The sequence below is a fragment of the Anabrus simplex genome, chromosome 10, assembly GCF_040414725.1.
Source record: "Anabrus simplex isolate iqAnaSimp1 chromosome 10, ASM4041472v1, whole genome shotgun sequence".
Classification (NCBI taxonomy): domain Eukaryota; kingdom Metazoa; phylum Arthropoda; class Insecta; order Orthoptera; family Tettigoniidae; genus Anabrus; species Anabrus simplex.
The window spans coordinates 64,114,729-64,131,634 of NC_090274.1; the positions used below are offsets into that span (position 1 = coordinate 64,114,729).

The following is a 16,906-nucleotide window of genomic DNA, read 5'->3' on the forward strand; positions in this document are numbered from 1 at the left end:
GAACTGACCCACAGTGCCTCACATGCACAGAAGCTGGCGTAAAACAATAGTATTACTGACCAAGGGACTTCTTCTATAGCAGTATACTGAATCATTGATGCTTGTAGTTAAAAGGAGTAAAAATCCAAGTCATCAACCCCTCATAATGATACTTATCGCTACAAAAGTAGAACCATGGTATATGTCTTGTTGCAGTAGTAATCACGAAAAGCGTAGACTCGCGGTATTCCACACATTATGCTACTACTCACAGGTAATGAAATTCCCACATATATTACAGAACTACTGTGTTTCGCACATTGCGGTGCCATTGACAGGCAACGCAAACCTATGGTGTTGATCACCTAAGTGTACTAACCACAGGGACTCGTACTATCCCGTGGTGTTCCTCATATAGTGGGTACTAATCGTAGGCAAGCCAGAACCATGGGTTCCCTCATCCATTGGTGTCGTTCATATAGTGCTACTAATCACTGGTACTGTAAAAGCCGTCGCACTCTCGTTTGCTACTAATTACAAACCTATTTGGTACCTAACATAGTGATACTACGCGCAAGTAAAAGTGACCCATGGTGTTCCCCGCGTGGTGGTACTAAGCACAAGTAGTTACATGGTTCTAATACAGTCATCCCTTGGTCGCCCTGTTAGTCGCCTCTTACGACAGGCAGGGGATACCGTGGGTGTAGTCTTCATCTGCGTCCCCCATCCACAGGGGGATTGTGTGTTTGGTCCACGAGAGGTATTTTATTTCCCTGAAGTCCGCCGGCAAGCCGGTTAGGACCCCCCTATCCGCCACCTTGGACACGCCACGTGTCCATCATTAGATGAAGCAATAAAATTCAAACACGTTTCACCTCGTTTGAGCCATCTTCAGTGAAATAAGTGGGGGTTAAAGTAATCTACGTAATACAAGCTAAAAATGTGCTAAAAACATAATGAAGGAACAAAAGAAAAACAAAAGAGATATGACGGAAATAAAAACAATAACAATATACAACATTTACATCACTAGATGGAGCAATAAATAACTCACTGAGACGAATTCGGTGAAAAAGGTTAATATAAAACATAAATGTATCCAAAAAGTTCACTAAAACTAAGAAAAGGAAAGAATAAATAATTTATACAGACAGAAACTAAACAATAAGTGCTAATGGTGAGAATAATAGCATTCTCAATTTCTTCTCAATTTAGCGGTTCCATTCTCAAAAATTGTTCCCAATGTTGGCTAGGTGTGTTTGCCTTATTTTGAATGGTCGGGAGGCAGCGACAAAATTGAGAAGCTGTGTTAGAGAAGTAACGGGTGCACGGTACATTTAATTTTTCCTTTGTAAAGTGAAAACCGTCAATATGGAACGATTCTAATATCTTGTAATTATACTAATGAAATCAAACATGGTATCATTACAAAATTCTGTTTTTTGTTTACTGAATGCAGTATTATGATCTGCAGCTAACAGGTCCCTGGACATGTATGCAATATGCTCAGGTGGCCTCGGAGACAAGAAGTTTGGGAAACCCTGTTCTATTGGACTGTTTATGAAGATAAATTAAGGAAAATAATTGTTGGAAAGAAAAGGAGATGAAAATACTATTTTATCTTTGTTTTTATTCACTTACAGCTTCCAATGGTGATCCGTCTTCCCCTGAATCCTTGCACTACTTTGGCTCAATGGTGCCCAACCAGTACGAACAGGCTCTGAGTGCTGTTGGTGAGATTATCGAAGACTATGACAGCGATAAACTGTTTCCTGTGCTAGGCTTTGGAGCTCGTCTTCCTCCCGATGGCCGTATCTCTCACGAATTCTACGTCAACATGAACCCAGAGAACCCTTATTGTAATGGTGTTACAGGTATAGTATAAAAGATTTACGGTATACTCATTTATATTTATGAAATGGTCAGACTTTCAATTAATCAATCACCACTGATCTACAATTAGGTCTGTTACCCAGGTGGCAGATTCCCCATCAATGCTTACCTAGCTTTTTTTAATTCATTTTGACACCAATATGTGTTTACCAAAGGACATAGAATAGCTCACAAGTTCTTTGAAAAAATAATTTAATTGTTGGTTTCGTAAAAGAAATATCAATGTACTCAAGAATATGAAAAAAAATTTATGCTGCCGGGAGGAAATTGAATACTATGTTTTCCTTAGAAATTGTTCTGCATTATTGTTGTAGGCTCTTTGGAAGTAGGGTATTGTTGGTGCATATATATCCTGTTTTTCTTTTTCTATGTTATCTGGCTGGGAAAGAGAATCTTCAAACCTTTTTGTAGGGTCAGTGATTTCCGCTTTGTTTTGTCTCTGATTGATGACAATTACATCAGTCCGATGGTTACTTCCACCTTCTGCTACACAGTGGACTTCATGAACCTCAAGGCTTTTTTCTTTGAGACTGCTCGCTAATAAAGATCTCATGGTGTTGAAACGCTTAATGAAAAGTAGCAAGCACATGGGGTAGGGTTTCACACTCACTGCAGTGCCTGCGGTGGCCTGTGCTCATAGAACGTCCAGGTAGAATGCGCACTGGGATGACCATTACCATCATTTTTAGCATGTCTCTCCATTCTGAGGATGACAGCCAATTGCATTTGGTTTACACTTGCATCTGTCGTCAATACTTATCTGCAGCTCTGAGAACCAATGCTTACTGATGGCATTATAATCTCTGACAGCACTAACATGAGGATCATCCACTACATAAATGATTTCAAAAAACTTGGATTTTCATCAAACTTTGGCTTGATGTTCGGTGCCTGAGGAACAATAACTAAATTTTTTGTCAACTTTTGCAATTCCTTTGTGCTGAATAGATATTTTCACACCTGTAAAATGCTGGGGCTGTACCTTAATTAAGGTCACAGCCGCTTCCTTTCCACTCCTAGGCCTTTCCTATCCCATCGTCACCATAAGACCTACCTGTGTCGGTGCAACATAAAACATTAAATTTTTTTTGTTAAGATTTCATCTATAACATCACCATCACTAACCTCAAGAATTCCATCATGATCTTCAAGAATCATGCTTACGGACCTCAGATAAATGTTTGATGTGCCTCGCTATAGTTAAGCTTTTGACTATTCTTACATAACTTATGGTAGGGCTGATCCATTCACCTATATCTATTGTTATAATTCAGGTCATCTTTGTCCTCAGGCAACCTGCAGCTGTTGCAGGGAGACTGTACAATAAAAATAACTGAGACCTCTCTGAGCGATTAACACAAGAAAATTTTAAAACATGAAATAAATTTAGAAAAGTTGACACATCATAATTAAATCAAAATTAAACAACGTTAAAATACACGACAATGAAGGCCAGGGATGTAGAAGTAGAATGGACCCTACGAGGTGATGGAATGTACTTTTTTTTTTTTTTTTTTTTTTTTTTTTTTTTTACATGTTGTTTTACATCGCACCAACACAGATAGGTCTTATGGCGACTATGGGATAGGAAAGGGCTAGGAGTGGGAAGGAAGCATCCATGGCCTTAATTAAGGTACAGCCCCAGCATATGCCTGGTGTGAAAATTGGAAACAACGGAACACCATCTTCAGGGCTGCCGACAGTGGGGTTTGAACCCACTATCCCCCGAATACTGGATACTGGCTGCTCTTAAGCGACTGCAGCTATCGAGCTTGGTATGTACACTTTTATGGCTGAAACTTCAAATAAGAAATAATTTACTTAATACATATTTATTATAATAAACACAAAAGAAAAAGGAAATAAAGAACACCAGCATAAACTCTAAAATAGAAAAGTGAACCAGGTGTAATCAAGTTGCACTCTTTCAATGATCTTACCAGTACTAGTCCTGAAGAAAAGTAATTTAAGTTACTTTTTAATCCGTGTATCCTCAGGGTTGGCTTTTCCCTCAGACTCAGTGAGGGATCCCACCTCTACTGCCTCAAGAGCAGTGTCCTGGAGCATGAGACTTTAGGTCATGGATACAACTTGGCAGGAGGACCAGTACCTCACCCAGGCCACCTCGCCTGCTATACTGAACAGGGGTTTTGTAGTTGGATGGGAAGATCAGAAGGGATAGGCAAGGAAGAGGGAAGGAAGCGGCCATTTTGTATAAATGTTAGTATTCATCATCATCATCGTTGGCCATCTCCAGTTACGCGGGTGTGATGTACGAGCCCCCTTCATCTTTAACTGTCCATGAACTGCTTTTTTCTCATAAACTTCTCCCAATCTTGTCCTTTTCCCTAGACATGTTTATTTACTAGATCGGTCCTTTTTCCTCTGGATGGAACTGCCCACTGGTCTTTTCCCTTTTACTTCTCTTTCATATTCCCTTCTTATAGTCCTGCTTGCACTCATCCCTTTTGCACGGCCAAACCACTTCAGTCTTGCTTTCTGGATCCTTTGTAGTAGGTAGTCTCCTGTTCCCACATCTTCTCGGACGATTAAGTTCTTTAGTTCTTGATCTTGTCCTTCTTTGTAACATGGTGCGTAGGAACTTCATTTCTGCAGCTTGGAGTTTTGAGCTGTCTTGTCTTGTAAACGTGGTAGTTTCCTGGCTATACATGAAAGTGGATGTATATTAGGATTTATATAATGTCATCTTAGCTTTCAATGGTACTTGTTTATCCCACAGCAGTTTTCTGACTTGGTGGTAAAATTGACTTGCCTTGCTAATTTGACTGCCCACTTCATATTTTGCAAGATTGTCTTTTGGTACTATACAAGTACTTAAACTTTGGAACACTGTCCACTTTGGTGTCATTAAGTCTGATATATGGTTCATCATCTCTCCTCTGTAACTTTATCACCACCGCCTTAGCCTTGCTGATATATAAATCATGTCTCTTAAACTCTTGAGTCCATTTCTGCAGCTTTACTTCCACATAATTTTCAGTTTCACCTCAGAAAATGTTAGTACAGTAAAATGTGCTCAAAACAGAACTTAAATAAAGCAGAAACTTGTTCACTATGGAATATTTTCTCGGCCCCGGAGAAGCTTACGGCGTTATAACGTTCTTACTTTTGTATAATGCGGAATCTCCTTAATGCAGAATCAGAAATGAAAAATGAAAGAATTCTTTAAAATATACTTGTACAATGTGGAAATACTAGGAACTGATGTAGTTCTTCATACAATATCTGTGCATTTCTGGTACTGGTATGATCAATGTCATTGTTTGGACAAACTGTTGCACATGTTTGGAGAGAGTGATACTATGGATGGTGGTACAAATAAAGTGTTTGAAAATGCATCGCCAATATCCAACTAGTGTCAAGCAAGAAACGTTCCCTGCCAAGAGAACTTCATTTGAAGTGATGAACAACTTATGACACACCACATTTTCTAGCAGTGAGAAAGGCCAAGAAAGAGGAGGGGACAGAAGAAGGAACTGAGCAAGAAGAGGAAGATCAAAACAAAATTCAAACCCACGAACAGGTCCACTGTGCTTTTATGACGTAAAGCAATTTGCCACTACATCTAACTCTTTCACTCTTATTGAACTACCGAGCTCGATAGCTGCAGTCGCTTAAGTCCAGCCAGTATCCAGTATTCGGGAGACAGTGGGTTCAAACCCCACTGTCGGCAGCCCTGAAGATGGTTTTCTGAGGTTTCCCATTTTCACACCAGGCGAATGCTGGGGCTGTACCTTAATTAAGGCCATGGCCACTTCCTTCCCACTCCTAGCCCCTTCCTGTCCCATCGTCGCCATAAGACCTATCTGCGCCTATGCGACGTAAAGCAACTTGTGTACTACAGTACTACGTACATCAATCTGGATAACCGAGCAGCATGCGTACGCAGATACAGATAAGCTCTAAATTATATTTAAAACTACTGTATACTGTATCGTTTTGTGTAACGGAGGTGGTGATTGGTATTTTAAGGGAAAAAGTCTGATGTTTTGTGTAATACATAAACTTGTCTAATTTGGAAAAAAAAAAAAAAGAATGGTCCAATGCGATTCCGCTTTGAGCAAGTTTAACTGTATTAATACACATATTTATGGCCAATGTTTTCATCCATATGCATGAAATTATATTTAATGAAGGCAATGTAGTAGCAATACACAAAACTAATAGCCGCAGTCTTTTATAAATCCCAGAAATTATTTAGATGATTTTCTAAACATTTGTTTTCTTGTCAGGTGTCCTGGAAGCTTACAAGAAGTGCATCCGTCAGATCCAAATGCATGGTCCTACCAACTTCAGTCCAATCATTAACCATGTTGCCAAGTTTGCTGAAACATATCAAGATGGTTCCCAATACTTCATCCTGCTCATCGTCACCGATGGGGTAATCACAGATATGACTGAAACAAAACAGGTAAGTCTTCAACGGTCATTAGTTATGTTATTCTGAGTGGTCAGCATATTTGGTACATGGATCAGTGACCTCATTCCTGCTTAGAATGATGGTGCCCTTACAGTATTGTCAATTTTTAAAACTTTTTTTTTTTTTTTTTTTTTTTTTTTTTGCTGGGAGCTTTACGTTGCACCGACACAGATAGGTCTTATGGTGATGATGGGATAGGAAAGGCCTAGGAGTTGGAAGGAAGCGGCAGTGGCCTTAATTAAACTACAGCCCCAGCATTTGGCTGGTGTGAAAATGGGAAACCACAGAAAACCATCTTCAGGGCTGCCGACAGTGGGATTCAAACCCACTATCTCCCGGATGCAAGCTCACAGCCGCGCGCCTCTAACCGCATGGCCAACTCACCTGGTATATAAAAAAACTATTAAGTAATACATGGTTGCCAGCCATTAAGGATTTATGTAGGTAGTTCTCTTCCCTGTCTTTTCACTATTGTTATTTCATTTCGGTGTTTTCCAAATTCATACGTTCCTATCACGAGATGTTTCATTCCAAGCTTGTGCCAGTGTCTTACTTTCATAATGTGTGTGCACCTGTTATGCCCCCATCCCACACTGATTCTGACGGTACCGTCACCTTCCACTTAAAATACTAGCGCTGTACTGTGTACGGTAAGCCATCTGGTATAGATGTTGATTCCCATAGGGAACCTGAAATATTTGTCCCAAATGAGTAACATCTATATCATCTGATGGCCAGGCAGGCATCAATTTTTGGTAATGAGACGAAGTCTCTCATAGTACATTGGCACTGCCGGTGGCTCCAAATAGCCTACGCAGTGGCCTCCACGGTATGCACTAGCCATGTGTCTTGGTGGGTGTGCTATTTACCAACTGATGAGCCCGACTTAGCACACTGGGGTGAAATGCTGGCAACCAGGAATGAGTTAGCTGGAAAATTTATAATAGCCATCTGGTGACGAATTAATGTGCCACTTACACTTCCATTATTAACGTTTAAATTCAAACTTCCATTCTTGGAGAAGTATTCCTTGTGAACAGTCAAGATTTTCTTCTGAAGGCGCGGAGCAAAGTTTTCTGCGAAACAAAGAATTTCACCTTCTTTTCTGGACATGGCATAAGCCCAAGCAATCTATGGCTATAATGACGGGGCATGAAAGGATCATTGGTAACATTAAATACATATCTGTTTAGGAAACTAATATTAATTATATTTTGTATCAACTTTACAAATCATGATGTGTGGAGTTGAAAAATGCTGTGTTTCATCATCATCATCTTCCTTCCAAGTATTGGGCCATGTGACCCATTACGGTCTTGCATTTTACTTTTTGCAAGACTTGAAAGCAATCAAATGTCCTTCCGACGGGTTGCTAGCTGTGTTTATTTTCCATATTTTGGAGTTTAGCACATAGGTTCCATATTCTTAGTCATTAAAATCAATATAGTCCATCAGGCTGTTACTCACACTCATACTGACTGCACTCTTTGCACCATCATCATCATCATCATCATCATCATCATCATCATTCTTTAACCGCCTCCAGTCGCCTGGATGGGATACAAGAGCACTTTCCATCTCTGTTTATCCAGGTACATTTTTTTCCTTCTGAACTTGGTGCCATTCCATTCCTCTTCCATCCAGGTCCTACTTTACTTGGCTGAACCACCATTTCCTTGGTCTGCCTCTAGGTCCTTTGCCTTCCAGTTCCTTTTTTAACCATTTTCTTGCTGTTCTCATTTGATCCATCTGTTTTACACGGCCATACCATTTGAATCTCAAAGTTCTTACATTTTCACTTAGCGACTGTTTTACTTGTGTATTATGACGGATCTCTTCATTCCTGATCTTATCTTTTCTTGTTTTCTGTAGCATTGACCTCAGGAACTTCATTTCTGCAGCTTGAAGTCTGCTACTATCTCTACTGTTGATCATACAGGTTTCAAGGACATATGTAGTTATTGGCACAAAATATATCTAACAAAGGGTTCTCTTTGTACTTAAAGGTATTTGATTATCCCATAGAAGAGGCAATATATAACTAAGTTCAGTAAGTTTTAACATCAGTATTGATTCAACAACTAATAATACCTCAGTTTGACAATTGTGATGTTGTGTAAGGCAGACTAAGTAATGCCCTCTCTAATAGACTTCAGAGAGCTCAGAATGCTTGCGTCCGCTTTATACTGAACATTCCAAAATTTCATCATATAGCTCCTGCACATTCCGAGCGAAATTGCTTTAAACTAAAGCAGCGTCATAGCTATCATTCATCGCTTCTACTCCACAAAATAATATACAGGCAGACACCCTCTCATCTAACAGATTCTTTCCAGTTGCTCTCAACCATTCACAACATCCCGACCAGAGCTGCAGCTAACCTAACCCTCAAAATCCAAAATCACAGATCTGCCCTCCACAATAATTCTTTTGTTGGCAGTACAATTTGAACATGGAATTCTTTGCCCATTGACCTAAGGGACACCCTATCTGAACTGGTATTTAAAAAGAAATGTTCGCAGCGGTACTTGGATGAATCAAGCTGAGTGTAAATATGGAAACGGTGGATCATGAAACTTAAAATAAGAATAATAGTTAACACCATCTTTCCAATACTTATCTTTCCTTATATTTAGGATATAAACATTACAACAGGCGTTGTAAAATGGGACATGTTTTGCTTAACTGTCATATGCATCATCAGCCGAAATAAATCTTAGCCTAAAGTTAGGTCAGGGCCCCGAACCTAGTGTCCTTAAAATATATGGCACCCTAAGAATCAACATTTAAATTTAGAAAATCAAAAAGGCTTAAAACTAGTGTGAAAAAAAACATAGAATGTTACAACATGGCTAAGAGAAAAACATACAATCGTGTCGAAACAGAGGTTAAAAACAGAAAGTACAATTATTATTATTTATTATTTATCGTATGGCATATATACATATATACAGAGACAAGAAAGCAAGTACATTATATTTTAATGTCCAAAGATGTTATCCATTCTAAAGCCTCTGTATTGGCCTCTAGAATATCAAACCAATCTCCAGGGTAGGCTCTTCTGCTACACTCCTTTACAATGTGTTTGATGGTTTGAAAAGGAGCACCACAGTCACACTCGGGGGATTGTATCTTTCCCCATTTATACAGGGACGCAGCACAGACACCATGACCACATCGAATCCTATTAAGGATGGTCCAAGTTCTTCTTGGAAGATCAGACCTCGAATTAGGTGGGAAGAAAGGCCAGAGATGTTCACCTGTTTTTGAGATCCAATCTTCCTTCCATTGGGCATAGGGGTTGAAATTGTCTTCTGTGAGCTTCTGAGCAAACTTAACTGGCAGATGTCTAGATTTCAACCGGTTCCTCTGAAGGTCAGGAATACTGGAGTGGATGGGCAAGTCAGGCTTCTCATTTATCTTGGAATATTCTCTCAACAGTGCTTGTGCTCTACGGAATGAAAGAGGCATGATGTTGCTCAAGACAGGAAGCCAGCAAATATGCAAACTGTCATTTTAACTGATGATCTTTCCATTCTTAGTGACTATTTTCGGAAATGGACACTCCAACCAAACACCAGCAAAACTGAGGTGTCCTGCTTTCATCTAAATAACAAAATGGCAAACTGTACTCTCCAAGTGTCTTTTAACGGTAAGATCCTCAGACACAATAATTACCCAAAGTACTTAGGTATAACATTAGATCGGACACTCTCCTTCAGGCAACATCTAGTAAATACAGCAGCAAAGATTAGGAGTCGTAACAACATTCTGCAGAAGTTGTGTGGTACAACCTGGGGTGCTTTTGCAACTACCTTGAGATGTTCTGCCCTTGGTTTAGTTTTCTCTGCGGCAGAATATTGTGCTCCTGTGTGGATCAACAGCTGCCATGTGAAACTTGTGGACACTCAACTCAACAACACAACGAGGATTATTTCAGGTGTAATAAGAAAGTACAATACGGAGCTGGTAGTGAAATAATTAAAATCATTAGGATATCATTGCTACCAGTTCAAACATAAAACAAGAGTGAAAATATATAAGTGTGTTCATCATGCCTAAGTGAAAAAAACATGTAATCATGTTGCCAGAGTTTAAAAACATAAGGTACAACACAGAGCTGGAAGTGTAATAATCAAACTCATTGCTACCAGTCAGTTAATAAGAATGTTCATACATTAAAAAAAAATTATGATTATATTCTTTTGAATGAAGAAATAATTTAATCTTGCTCTTGTATGGATACATGAGTCGGGCAAGAGAAATCGCATACTGTTGCAGACATGGAGTAGTAACACTTCAAACAGGATTGATCACGCCTGAAGCTGCTTATAAGGTAGAGGCCAATATTATTATTTGTAACGGTGGATCAGCCAAGTAAAGTAGGACCTGGAAAGAAGAGGAGTGGAATGGCAGCAAGTTGAGAAGGAAGAAATGTACCTGGATAGATAAAGATGGATAGAGCTCTTGTACCACACCTGGGTGACTGGGGGTGGTTAAAGGATGATGATGATGATGATGATGATGATGATGATGATGATGATGATGATGATGATGATTTTGTTATTTCATTCCATGTGTTAATAAGTTTTACTAAATTTTATTTTTACTGTTGCATTAGGACAATTTTCTTGATGATGATGATGTTTGTTGTTTAAAGGGGCCTAACAGCTACAGTTGGTCATCAGCCCCTACTGGTACAAGTTGCAATGAAATTAAAATTAAAACTTCAAAATGTATCTACTGACTAAAACCTAAAATGAATGATGAAAAAATTATTGTAAAACAAAAACAATCAGTGGATCCAATTCACAATGCCTTAATTACTGGGGTGATATTATCTCAAGGGATCCAAAATCACGGTCACTGGCCCCTCATAATGGTACTGATCAATGGTAAAGGAGAACCATGGTATTCCTCCTATAGTGGTGCTAATCACATATAATGTAGACCCATGGTATGTCACACACAATGACACCATTCACAGGTAACACAAACCCACGGTGTTTCGCACGTAACAGTACTACTCACAAGCAACGTAGATCCATGGTAATCACGAGCACTGGTATTCCCGTGGTGTTCCTCACTTAGTGGAACTAATTACAGATCACGTATACTCATGGTGTTATTCACATAGTGCTACTAATCATAGGCAATGTAGACCCACAGTGTATCGCACATTATGGTAATGCCCACAAACAACACAAACCCACGGTATTCCTCACATAATGACATTACTCTCAAGCAACGCAGACCCATGGTTTTCCTCACCTAGTGGTACTAATCACAGGCAACGTATACCTGTGGTGTTTCTCAAACTGGTAATTCTCATAGGTAATGCAGGCCCATTCTGACACAGTGAAACCGACTGGTGGAATGTACACGATGACACTTATTACAAGCAAGGCCCAGACCCGCAGTGTTCCTCACATAATGGTACTGTTCCTATGTAAAATAGACCCGTAGCTTTCTTCGCAAGGTGGTACTAGTCGCAAGTAACGTTGACCAAATGGTGTTCCGTACGTAATGGTACTAATTACTAGCAGTCTCATGATTCTAGCGTCATTATCCCTTGGTCACCCCTTGTGACTGGCAGGGATACCATGGGTGTAGTCTTCGTCTGCATCCCCCACCCACAGGGGGGTGACAATTTTCTTTATTATGGGTTATTTGATATGTCTTTCTTGTTTTCTTTCCTTTAATGTGTTTTTATAACTATGTGTAAAGTTTTATATATATTTAATTTAATTTATTGCTTGCTACAGGATTTTCATCCCAATTACAGCAGCATTCTTACTTAATATTACCTACCCTAACTTAAATCTATTCTAAAGTAATTTTAATCTAATCCTTTTTACTGAAAAACTGAACAACTTTCTAGACATTCTGCATTGCCATAAGAACAAAGTTTAACTACGTAAATAAAAGTCTCACAATTAATAGCAATAACACAATATTCAGTCTAAAGCATTAACATTTGAAACACCAAAAAAAAAAAAAAAATCAGAGAACAATACATTGCTTATTATGACATTAACGGGAATATAAAGGCTGGCCGGTGTGATGCTCCATTCTAACTGTGCAATCAATTACATGGCCTTTCTTGCTGTCATGAATTCTTTTAAAAATATTATTATGTTTGTACTGAATTCATATATATATGTAGAGAGAGAGAGAGAGAGAGAGAGATGGATGTTAAACTGCATGTACATTATAAGATATGGTTTGGCAGAACAGCAGGCCTTATAGCCTGATTCATGCCATATAAATAATAACAGCAACAACAACAACAACAACGATGATAATAATAATAATAATAATAATAATAATAATAATAATAATAATAATAATAATAATGTAACAGAAATTCAGTACGTAGTTCTATAATGCCATCAGGTCTTCTGAGGAATGAAGAAAAAATTTAATTTGGAGAACTCTCGCAAGTACACTTTCCTAATATTTCTTGTTTCAGGCCATCATCCGAGCTTCATCACTGCCCATATCAATCATCATCGTAGGTGTTGGCAATGCCGACTTCGAAGCCATGAACGAACTGGATGCCGATACCGTCCCCCTCATCCACCGAGGCGTTCAGTCCGTTCGAGATATCGTTCAGTTTGTGCCATTCAGGAACTTCCAGCGACTGAACAATGTGAATCAGGCAAAAGCATACCTAGCCAAAGAGGTACTAGCCGAAATACCCGAGCAGATCGTTTGGTACATGAAGAGTCGGAATATAAAACCGAGACCTCCGGGTAGCCGTACCATAGAAGCTGCTGCTCAGTATTGAATATCTACAAGCGGTTGTTTTTAAGATCTGTTCAATTTGGAATGCAACAGATATGCATTCCATCCCCTGCACAAAACTATTGAGGTATACAGGTATGGTATGGTATAGTATGGTATGTTTGATTGTACCATGAAAGTTATCCTTTCATGAGTTTGGAAGTGAACGGAAGAAAAAAATCAAAAATGTTTTAACAGGAAAGTGATAAGAAGCTTCAGTATATAATTTTGTAGACTTGAGAAGTATTCAGTATTATTCTGTTAATAGAACGTGTACTTATTGCATATTAATTCTGAACTGCAGTCTCCATCTCTCCCTACTCGAGTAAAACCTCTTACATCGCAGCCTCGATAATTTGGGGGAAATCTAACGGAAAGTAGTAATTGTTAAATATGAGAACTGCTATAAGTGGATGCGAGATAATTTGCTGTCATTTATCTAAAAATTTTCTTTTTTTGAAACATAAATTCATTGTAATTATTTAGGTCTTCCATTAGATTTTTTTTGTTTGCTATTTGTTTTACGTCGCACCGACACAGATAGGTCTTATGGTGATGATTGGATAGGAAAGGCCTAGGATTAGGAAGGAAGCAGCCGTGGCCGTGTGAAAATGGGAAACCACAGAAAACCATCTTCAGGGCTGCCGACAGTGGGGTTCGAACCCACTATATACTGAATACTGGATACTGGCCGCACTTAAGCAACTGCAGCTATCGAACTCGGTCATTAGATTTTTAAGGGAGAAGTTATTGAAATGTCAATACAAATCAAATACGTACATAAATTGGTTGGCTATTTTCCTAGTTATATATTTACTTTTTTTATTAGGTTTAAAGATCAATCTTCAGCATATACAGTATGCTGATTCTTCTTCTTCTTTTTCGCCATATCCGATCCCCCAGACATTGGTGATCACCCTGGAATAAGCTCTCCTTTCTTTAGCTAACTTAAGAGTTGTTCCGCGTTGTTGATGCAAGTCCAGTCTTTGATGTTTTGGAGCCATGACAGCGGTGGTCTACCAGCTCCTCTTTCCTTGTAACATGAGGTGTAGAAGTCTGTATTTTCTACCTCGTAGAACATGGTCTAGATAAGCTGCTTTGATGATGCTGGCTTCGATGACGTTTGCCAGCTCATGCTCAGTTTTACCTCTCCTTAACAATTCATTAGTCCTTACAAAATCTCTCCAGGCTATTCTGAGTATCCTCCTAAGGAACCACATTTCAAAGGACTCTTCATGAAGCTTTGGCTTCCAGACATCACACCAGCTTTTGCCTGAGTTTCTGAGTTTGACGCTTAGATAATCATCACAAAAGAATAATCTCATCGTTTGGAAAGATGATCTGAAAGTCTCAATACATCGTCTGATCTCTTTCTCGGAGTCCAGATTATCTGTTATGGTACCCCTAAGGTATGTGAACTGACGTACCTGTTCAATGTTTTGATTATTTAATGAAATAGAGACACCTTCCCCGGTTGCTTCTGCTAAATACCATGAACTTGGTTTTCGTGGTATTGATGTTTAGACTATATCTTAATCTACTGAGATGAATTCTACTGAGCAGTCCTTGAAGACCTTCAATAGTGTCACATATAATTAGGGTGTCATCTGCATATAGCTAATATTGTTTCTGATGACTCCATTTACTTTCACACCATGCTCAGTATCAGGCAAGGTTTTTCTGAAGATGTGATCGGCATAGAGGTTGAATAGGAGGATAGAAAATGTCTTGTTGCCTTAGACTTCTGACTTGTCCCAGCTAAACTTGATATTGTTTTCACTTCTGTTGGGCTCCTCGTGTCATCTTTCTTATACTGCCTGCCGTACTCTACTTAATTCCTTCCTTTAACCAGTACCTTTTTTTTCTTTTTCTTTCTTGGAGCTCTTCTCTTCCTTGACAGTACAGCCTTAGGTGGATTCCGACCTCCCTTACAATAGAATCGCATATTTCTCTCTTTTACTTTCTCCCACCATCTCTATACCTTCATCCATGTGCGGCAGTGCTTGAAAAACTAATTGTTTATGAGGTGCCATGAAGTATATGGACTTGGAAAGAGAAAGAGAGCAGATTTGAAATGTTCACAAGTTCAGTACATCTCGCTGTGATTTGAAAGAAGAAATAAAAGCTTTATTTTACAACTATACGATATGACTCAGAGATAAACTCAAAATTACTTCCCAGATCTATTCTCAAATTCTTATGGCCGGATAAGAATCGTTTTTCATCAGAAGTTAGTGGACTTATCTTGGTAGAAGAAGAAGTAATAATAATAAATCAATAATTTTATTATTAATAAGAAATTGATTGACAATAGCAAAACAAAAATTTTCAAGCTGTTCAGTGTTTTTGGGAAAGCTTAAAAATGGTAGGAATTTGTGAAGTTAAAATACCAAATTCTGGATTTCACTTCAAGAAGATTTTCCACACCTGGCCAAGCAGGCTCCCGTGGTTGTTTGTTTTGACCACATATTCTTACAAAGCAGTATATTCTGTTTTGATCAATATTAAAAGAGTCAAATGTGACACTTTAAAAATGTTGGTTGATGAAATGCAAATGAATCTATCCCACACTTGTCCAAACATAAAAGAAATCTGTAGGACTCGAATTCATAAATATGTTTCTTTAACCTCATATAAAATTGAAATAATACTGACAATATGTGTTTTTGTTTGAATTTTGAATCCTCTTGGTGCAAAAGTGGCTATTAATGTGCGAGATACTTTCATTTGAGAGGTAGTCATTCACTCAAAATTTTAGTTTGGTAAGGTGTTGCTATGGAAAATGTTCGGAAAGTACTGTTTTAAGGTCTTGTTCAACATTCTCCAGTCACCTTTTTTCGTGAGCATACTCACTTTCTTATTCTAGTACCGTAATCCTTTCATGCAGCACTTTTCTTTTCGCCATTCTCTCTCCCTCTATATGCTCTACATGTCCCAACCAAGCCAGTTGCTAATATCTTCTGTTATGATATCATTTAATTATCTGTTAAATCTGATTCTCAAGATTTGTAATCCTCTCACAGAGCTATAGATCCTCCTGAAGATTTTCCACTTAAATACACGAAGGACATTTTATTCAGCAGCTGATATGGTTCACGACTCTGCATTCTGCATCACAACAGGTCTTTGTAGAGCTGGACCTTTCTTCTTCCTTCTTTAGTCTTGAGCCTGATGACCATGATGTTAATTCCTCTTAAACTGAATCTTCAATCAAAGTATCTTACTTACATTTTTAAGAAAATGACTAACAATAGCAACAAAAAAGTTTTTCAAACTGTTCAGTGTTTTTGCCTGATTTTAGTGCACTTATTATTAGTTGGAGTAAACTACTTCTTCTTTCTTTCGTTTTGGCAACTGTGGACCACATTAATTCAATTTCAGCTGCTTCTGGGCTTTGATCTGCGCCCAGTAATCCTTCATTCTTTCACTAAGCAACCTTCTTCTCTCTTCCGTCTATGGTGTTTGGGTCCGTGAACTAACTTTCCCTTGGAAACTCTTTGTGTTCTTTATTTTCGACTTGTAAGTTTCCCTGTTGCTTATTTCCAATCCTTGAATTCCCATTTCTGTCAGGTCCTTCTTCACTTCCTGATGCCAGCGTACCACAGTTTTCCTGATCTCAAAAAACCTTACTGTCTGGTTAGTGAGTCTTCCCAGGTCCATTCTGTAGATGTGTACAAAGAACATGGCTCTCCTCTTCCGGATGGTGTCCGAGATCTTTTCTATCTTCATTGGTCTCAGATATTTAAATACCTGAGCTTTTCTAAAGTTTATTTATCTGTCTTCTTTCTCCATTTGAAGCAAAGGCTT

General features: G+C 38.7%; 1 protein-coding gene across 1 annotated transcript in view; it reads left to right on the top strand.

The window, feature by feature from the left end:
• LOC136881808 (copine-8-like) overlaps positions 1-13,103 on the top strand; it is a 68,482-nt gene extending 55,379 nt beyond the window's left edge. Inside the window, exons 9-11 of the mRNA XM_068229334.1 lie at positions 1,623-1,853; positions 6,126-6,304; positions 12,786-13,103. Of these exons, the coding sequence (XP_068085435.1) occupies positions 1,623-1,853; positions 6,126-6,304; positions 12,786-13,103 (728 nt within the window). The remainder of the gene's footprint in view (positions 1-1,622; positions 1,854-6,125; positions 6,305-12,785) is intronic.
• Positions 13,104-16,906: the final 3,803 nt, after the last annotated feature.